This window comes from Myotis brandtii, unplaced genomic scaffold, assembly GCF_000412655.1.
Source record: "Myotis brandtii unplaced genomic scaffold, ASM41265v1 scaffold240, whole genome shotgun sequence".
Lineage (NCBI taxonomy): Eukaryota > Metazoa > Chordata > Mammalia > Chiroptera > Vespertilionidae > Myotis > Myotis brandtii.
Genome location: NW_005359064.1, coordinates 5,760,823 through 5,768,677, shown reverse-complemented (window position 1 = coordinate 5,768,677; position 7,855 = coordinate 5,760,823). Strand labels below are relative to the sequence as shown.

Here is a 7,855-nt window from a genome sequence, read left to right as displayed (position 1 = left end):
AACATCGATGTGAGAAAGACACATTGATTGGTTGCCTCCCGCATGCGCCCCAACCAGGGCCAGAGATTGAACCTGCAACCCAGGTATGTGCCCTTGACTGGGAATCAAACCCTCAACTCTTTGGTGCGTGGGCCAATGCTCTAACCACTAAGCAATGCTGGCCAGAGTGGCTTGCTTTATTATTAATAATAATATAACATTATCATCATAGCTCTTATTTATTGTATGTACCGGGCCCTGTGCTACATGCTCCAACAAATATTTATTAATATTTATGATGTGTGTATTTGTTTGTATAATTTCCCACCAATAAAGGAACTGAGTCTCATAAAGAGGTTAAGCAGTTATCTTAGGATCATACAACTAGTTAAGTGGTAGAGTACCCTCCAACCTACTATGTGACCTTTTGAAATCAGTTGAGCTCTCTGGGCCTTCATTTTCCCATCTGCAGTAGATTGATCTACTGCAGTAGATTGATCACAATTTGCAGTATAATTTCTCCATCTTTCTTCCCGTCTGTGATTTCATGGTTCTTTGATTCTGTGAGGTGGTTTCTTGGTCACTGCTTTATGGAGATCATAAAAATGTCTCTTCTTCAAAGGGCCATTTTTCTTTTTCCTAACAGGGTTTCCATCTTAGGGGCATGCCTCTGCAAATAATCTCTTTTAAACCTGCCCCTCATCTCTCCCATTCTGTATTAATTAGATTTCTTAGTAGGACCTGCCACCTTGCAATAATTACATCTTCAGTCAATTCATTTGGGAAATTAACCAATATAAAAATGCTTAAGGCAAAAAAGTAGTGTGTGCTCTTCAATGTATGATAGATAAAATAAGGCATGCAACTTAGATTTCAGATATCCATAAGGCTGCTTTGCACAGTTTCCTTAAGAAAATGACATAGAGGAGAGGTGAAATTTTCCTTCTAAAATGAGTACTTCCAGCTACTTTGAGTGTAAGATATTTGGATAGATGGAGCTTAAATACTCGTGGATATTTAAGTGTGAAGGAGAATACCATACTTGCAATCAGTATCGAGTGCCTCCCTCATCCCAAGCCCAGTGTCAGAGGCCGACCAACCACTGTCCTTCCTGCCCATGGCAGTGCTCCAGGAGGCCATCAGGCCCAACCCAGCCAGAGAGACAGAGCTTTGTTTTTGTGGTTACCATTTGCAGGAGCTTTATTGAGATATGGTTTCAAATAAACTCACCCATTTTAAGTGTACAACTCAAGGAATTTAGATCTATTTACAGAGTTGTACAACCATTGCAACCAACCAGTTTTAGACCATTTTCATCACCCCAAGAAACCTCATGCCTGGTTACAATAGCTTCCCATTCTCACCCACAGCCCCTGGCAACTACCAATCTACGTTCTGTTTCTATATACTATTTGCCTTTTCTGAACATTTCGTACTAATGGAACCATACAATATGTGTTCTTTTGTGTCTGGGTTCTTTTGAATCCTGGGTTTTTACTCTTTAATATTGTTTGAGACAAAGCCCAAGTGTTTTTCACATTATAAAATGAAGTTTAATTGAGAGAAACTTATTTCTAAATGCTAACTCCTTGCAAAAGTTGCTGTCCTAGAATATTGATCATCAGGGGTAGCCTGAATCTGGACGATCTGGAGAAAAGCAGCAGTTCCCCAAATATGCAAGCAGGGAGCAAAAACTGGGATTTCAATCAAAAGGCTTGGGAAAGATCCTGGTTTATGTTTCCCTTTGAATTTTAAACATCTGTGATCACATCTGGGTGCTGTTATATAGATGAAGAAACTGATAGCCTTGTCCAAAGTCATAGGCCCACAAAATGCTACTTACAGAAAGAAAGCTTTAGTTGCAGAAGGTTCTATCAGTACCCAAGGTGAGGAATGTGAAGGATTGAACCTGCGACAGCAATCTTTAAAGGAGTTCCTACTCCCAGGAATAGTGTAGGCCACCTAAAAGTAGTCAGAGCCATATTTGCCAGTTTGCAACTTTAGGAGTGAAGGGGAAAAGGAGACTAAGTTTCCCCTTCTGTCCCTCTCTGCCTGGAACACAGGTACACTCACTCTTGCTTTCTCTCTATGACACTCAAACCCTCAGAGCCAGCCTCACACATTCTAATACACACACATATGCACACATACACATACACACAAATACACTTTCTCCATACAGTCATTAGCTATCTCAAATCCCTTATGGAAAGATATCTTACAGTTTGTCAGAAATAAATATAATATGTATTACAGTTCTCTGATTCACATATATATATTTTTTTAATTTTAAGCTGGACCCCAGCATTTTTGAAAGTTTGCAGAAAGAGCGAGTAGAGGCTGGAGATGTGATTTATATTGAAGCCAACAGTGGAGCCGTGAAGGTAATGCATGATTTGTCTGCCATGAGGAGGCCTGGGTGACCAGGAAGTTGCTTTTTTGGGGGATGGGGATGGAGTGTCTGGTGCGATGCTGACGGAAGGTCAGCAGTTGCCCCTTTGTGTTTAATAAAGTTTGCTTTCCCTTTATCTTCATTCTAAAAAGTCTGTTAGAAAAATACTAAAACCTGTTTAGAGGGGGCATACAGGATGAGAAAGCAAAACAACTGTAGTCATTTTTAAATTGAAATGTGCAGAGTATTTAATCTTCCTTTTATCTCTTTGGTATTTTCTTCTCAAGATATATGTGTGTGGAAAGGAATGCTGCATTAGTTGGCATTCCTTTTATATCTGATTTTCAGTGTCCTGTACAGTGTTCCTCACTGTTTAATGGATGCGCATAATACTTCATATCATACAATAAATCACCCACCTACAAAAGAGTCTGAACAACTCCCTCCGGCTCCAGTTAATCTATTGGATTTGCCCTTTATCGGGAATTGCATACAGTTAAAAGAGAGGAGGAAAAATATTCTTGGAGAAAGTATCAGGTGTTTTTCAACTGGGTTTTTGGAGCCCAGCGATGAGCAGATAGCTTCCTTCTCTTGGCAGCAGAAGAGTGGGGGATGCTGGAGTTGGTCGAGTATGAGTTAGTCGAGTATGCTGTCAGGCCCACACTTGGGAACTGAGACTTTATCTCACTTAGCAATGTGCCATTTGGGGACTTGGCAGTGAAAACTCACCAGGCACTCAGGTTTCTCTCCCTTTGCAGAGGCAGGGCAGGTGTGATACCTATGCCACAGAATTCGACCTTGAAGCTGAAGAGTATGTCCCCTTGCCAAAGGGGGAATGTGCACAAGAAGAAAGAAATCATCCAGGATGTGACCTTGCATGACTTGGACGTGGCTAACGCCCGGCCCCAGGTAACTGCCTGTACCCGGGCATGAACTGGCACAGAAGCCCTTTTGCATGTGCACAGAAGCTCTGGGAGTGAATTGTCAGTCTTGCTGCTGCCCTTTCTTAGGGAAACAAGTCCTTTTGTGTCTGTAATGTTTAGCAGTGAACAGTGACATGAGCTAAGAGGGACTCCTTTGTTCCAATTCAAATGCTCTAGTCACAGATGATTTCACATGCATTGTTCCTTCTCCCAGCCAGGCCTCTGGCCCTGACTGTACAGCTGCTGTGGCTCTCTCCAGCAGCGGCTCACACCTGGGATTCTCTGGGTGTTAATGGTGGGGGAACAGGAGTGTTCTTGAAGCCCTTTGCAGGAGTTTAGAAAGCCTGACAAGGCTGTGTCTTTTCCCCTGCTTAGCAAAATCCACAGTTTTATAGCTTTGAATGGGACCTGTATGTGCTGCTCATGCTGAGTAGAAGATGGATACTTTGTGGGAAAATACAGTATGACTTATGACAGCTCTGGGAAATGTGCAATTTTAAAATCCCAACTCTTTCCTGCTGTTAGTCTTTCAGTTTGCTTTCTTCATCCCAAGAGAGGCCACCTCTTCCCTAGCAGGGGATAGACTTTTGAAATTGAAATTGGATCCTTGGGTGTTTTGTCCCTTGGAGCCTTGGCCAAGAGATTACTGAAGAATCACATTGTGGACCAACAGGTTCGCTCTGCTTGTGGAATGGCTGTCCCCAAACTGACCTCCTAGGAGCTTTTGACTTGGAGAGAGTGCAGGGCTGAGAATTGCAAGTCAGGGTTTGTGTTGCTGTGATGCTAATGAGCTTGGCTAATTAGTCACTTTGGGTCTCCAGGTTTTCTGTGACTTAGGACTCTGATTTTGAGTTTCTTCCTCTGTGAAAAGGGTATAATAGTTCCTGCCTGCAGGGCTGTTTTGAGGATCAAATGTTGTAAGTCCTCAGGAAACATTTGCTACCGTTTTGTTTTTTTAATATATTTCTTTATTGATTTCAGAGAGGAAGGGAGAAGGAGAGAGAGAGAGAAACATCAATGATGAGAGAGAATCATTGATCGGCTGCCTCCTGCACAACCCCTACTGGGGATCGAGCCCGCAACCTAGGCATGTGCCCTTGGCCGGAATCGAACCTGGGACCCTTCAGTCCACAGGCTGACGCTCTATCCACTGAGCCAAGCCGGCTAGGGCCATTTGCTACCTTTTACTAGTGAACATTTAATGAGTGCCTCTGTGTACCAGGGTCTGGTAACCAACAGGTTATCATGAATTGCTGGGTAAATGACAAAACAGCAGCTTCTTGCTGACTGCACCCCAAGGAGCTAGTGGGGAGGGTTCAGGCAGGGGGTGAGCCTATTAGGAGCCAGCGATTATGCAGGGATGGGCTCATGGACTCTGAGCAGCTCCAGGTTAGGACTAGGTTAATGTGACTGTGTCGCTGAGTTTAATGAAAGGAAATACAGGAACATAATTAAGTACACCTTATACCTACTTGAACAGTGTCCCCAAGGGAGCTAGAGCACCAGGAGCGGGACAGACACCCCCCAGAGGACCTTTGACCTGAACTTTAATGGATAACTGGGAGCTTCCCAGGAAAGAGAATGTGGTTCCTGGCAGATAGACTAGAACACACAAAAGCATCTGTATCATAAAAGCCCTGTGGTCGTCACGCTGTAACACCGTCCTAACCAAATGAGCAGTAGCTCTCGCAGCAGGCAGGGCGAGCTACTAGCTGTGGAGAGCTATGAGCAGCGGAGGGCGTGGCAGCGAGCTATGAGCTGCGATGGGCGGGGCGGCCAGCTGAGGCAAGCGGAAGCGAGCTACTCTCGCATGATTTAGTGCGAGCTGGGCCTCTAGTAGAGTCATAAAAGAACTTGGTGTTCGGGGAACGGTTAGGAGTCCTATGTGGCTAATCACGGAGTATGGGATTGGAAAATGATATGACCGGAGATGGAGGCCCCACAGAGCTTGTACTTCCCATGAAGGGATTTAATTTTATTCTTACAGGTCAGGGGGAACCTCTTAAGAATTCCTGTTTTAGAAGCTTCTTAAGCTTTCCACTGGAGCTGTCCAGGATCTGTACACCTCAGGACCCCGTCAAGTTGACATTGGGAACGGGTGGGATGAGGGGTTGGGGTGGGTGAGGCTTTTGCAGCTGCCTTAGGAAGCAGGACTGACTCTGTTAAGTCTTCTCTTACACAGGGAGGACAAGACATCCTGTCTATGATGGGCCAGTTAATGAAGCCAAAGAAGACAGAAATCACAGGTAAGAGCAACAGCAGGGCCTATGAGCCAGAAGCAGAGCTGGAGGGCCCTGGATTCTGATATCCTTCTTGTGTGAGGCTCTGTGAGTGACTCTTCCCAAAACTGAGGAAGAGCCTGACTCCATGCTAATAGCCTGTGGCTGGTTTAGACAGCCAAAAGCATACCGTGTGCCCTCTGGCCCTGCTTGCTAGCACACCCTCTTAACTGCATTCAGTATCCTTGCATTCATCTTTGGACATGGAAACTGTCACAGATTCTGGTCCGTTGAGGCTCGAGAAATGTGGATTGTGTCACCCCAGCTCTGTAGGATAGCTCCGACCAGAGCACACCTGAGCACAGCAAGCTCTGCTGTCTGGGTGCCAGGGGTCCCCGTTCCACCTGCTCAGCCTCCTGAGCACTTCCCAGAGCTTGGTAGGAATGTTGGTGGTCCCTTGTGGACTTTTAGTTTCCCTTGCTTCTCTTCCCAACGGGTACTTCTCTTCACTTATTTTACCCCCTATAGCAGGGGTCCTCAAACTTTTTAAACAGGGGGCCAGTTCACTGTCCCTCAGACCGTTGGAGGGCCGGACTATAGTTTAAAAAAAAAACTATGAACAAATTCTTATGCACACTGCACATATCTTATTTTGAAGTAAAAAAACAAAACGGGAACAAATACAATATTTGTATTTGCATGTGGCCCGCGGGCCATAGTTTGAGGACCTCTGCCCTACTATAGCTTTGTCACCGTAAAGTGTTAAACATTAAAGCATCTCATTTTCTTTAACATTTTAGCCAGTGGAGTGATCTGAGGCCTTTCTGTTAGAGCTACCAAGAGCAGTTTCTGTATTTTAACATGATTTTGACCATGCCTGCGTCATGGCTTTGGTGGGAGATGCTGTATCAAATCTTCATGTTCTGTTTATGAGTAGCTCTCTCCAGATGATAGCACAGGATCTGGTTTGGAAAATGAGAACTGTGACTTTAGATGGGTTCTTTAACTTTTGAGAGACTCATCCATCTTGGAACTCTGAGATTGGACCTTTTCTCAGAACCTTTCATTCCTCTCAGGTTTCCTTCTAGAGAGGATTCTACACATGCTTTCTATTCATTTCTTTGTCCAGCCACTTGAATGAAAGTTAATTAACCTAAGCTTTGTCATACAGGGCCAAAAGAAAGGGTCATTTACCAGTGCAGAACAGGATAATTTGCATATGGAAACTCATATCATCCAGGGCTCCCAAACTCCAGGATCTATGGAATCAGGCAGGGAGCTAAGTTTGGGTGGGTGTGAGTAATATGGTCTGGTGGGGAGAATGACTTAAAGCACATCTTTAGGGGAAGCTGCCTATTTTGTGACTTCTGGTGTGATTATTCCTACTTTCAGATGATAAAACCAAAGCCCGGAATAGGGACATAACTTGCCTGGGGTCACATAGCGAACAGCAAAACCAGGATCCAAACTTGGGTTTGGGTTGAATTCAGGTGTGGGGAGAAGAGAAAAGGTGACCGTTTTCCCCACCTGGTACTGACCTTGCATGTCTACCCTTGCTGTCTCCTAGACAAACTTCGGGGGGAGATTAACAAGGTGGTGAACAAGTACATTGATCAGGGCATTGCCGAGCTGGTTCCAGGTGTGCTCTTTGTTGATGAGGTCCACATGCTGGATAGCGAGTGCTTCACCTACCTGCACCAGGCCCTGGAGTCTTCTATTGCCCCCATCGTCATCTTTGCATCTAACCGAGGCAACTGTGTGATCAGGTAGGGGGCTGTCTGCCAGCCATGAGCGTTTTCCACCTTCCATCTGGGTTAACTTGTTCCTCTGGGATCACTTTAAACATTATTACATCATGAGTTGGGCTGGGGATGAGGGAGCTCATGTTCATTTTGAGAGAAACATGCCAAAGTGGCTTGCCTTCAAAGGTAGTTCATGTGTCAGCCTCAATCTCTCATGGTCACCAAAGCCAACAGTCACCCTGTTACTGAATATGAGTGCCTCCTATGGGATGTCTGGGGTTAGTGTGGTATGATTTGGTCATTCAGTTAGAGTGGGCAAAGATAAGATCAGACAGGGTGGTCTTGGATGATATTATATATGTTAACTTCTATCCTTAGACTAGCTCTGGGAGTAAGTATTCTTGGCTTCATTTTTCAGATGAGAAAACAGAATGGCAGCTTAACTTGCTCGTGGTCATAAAGATAGAATGAGAACCCAGGTCTTTCTCATAGTGAAACCAGTAACAAAACCAGAATTTTCTCCCTACTCCAGAACTTTTTGGAGCCACACTGGTGCCTTTCCTTACCCCTATTCCCATAGTTCTGCCTTTGAAAAGGGGA

The 7,855-nt window shown here is 44.7% G+C and overlaps 1 protein-coding gene across 1 annotated transcript in view; it reads left to right on the top strand.

Annotated features, from left to right (window-relative positions):
* RUVBL1 (RuvB-like AAA ATPase 1) overlaps window positions 1-7,855 on the top strand; it is a 36,593-nt gene that overhangs the window by 14,542 nt on the left and 14,196 nt on the right. Inside the window, 5 exon segments of the mRNA XM_005866955.2 lie at window positions 2,274-2,363; window positions 3,130-3,207; window positions 3,209-3,280; window positions 5,477-5,540; window positions 7,081-7,279. Of these exon segments, the coding sequence (XP_005867017.1) occupies window positions 2,274-2,363; window positions 3,130-3,207; window positions 3,209-3,280; window positions 5,477-5,540; window positions 7,081-7,279 (503 nt within the window).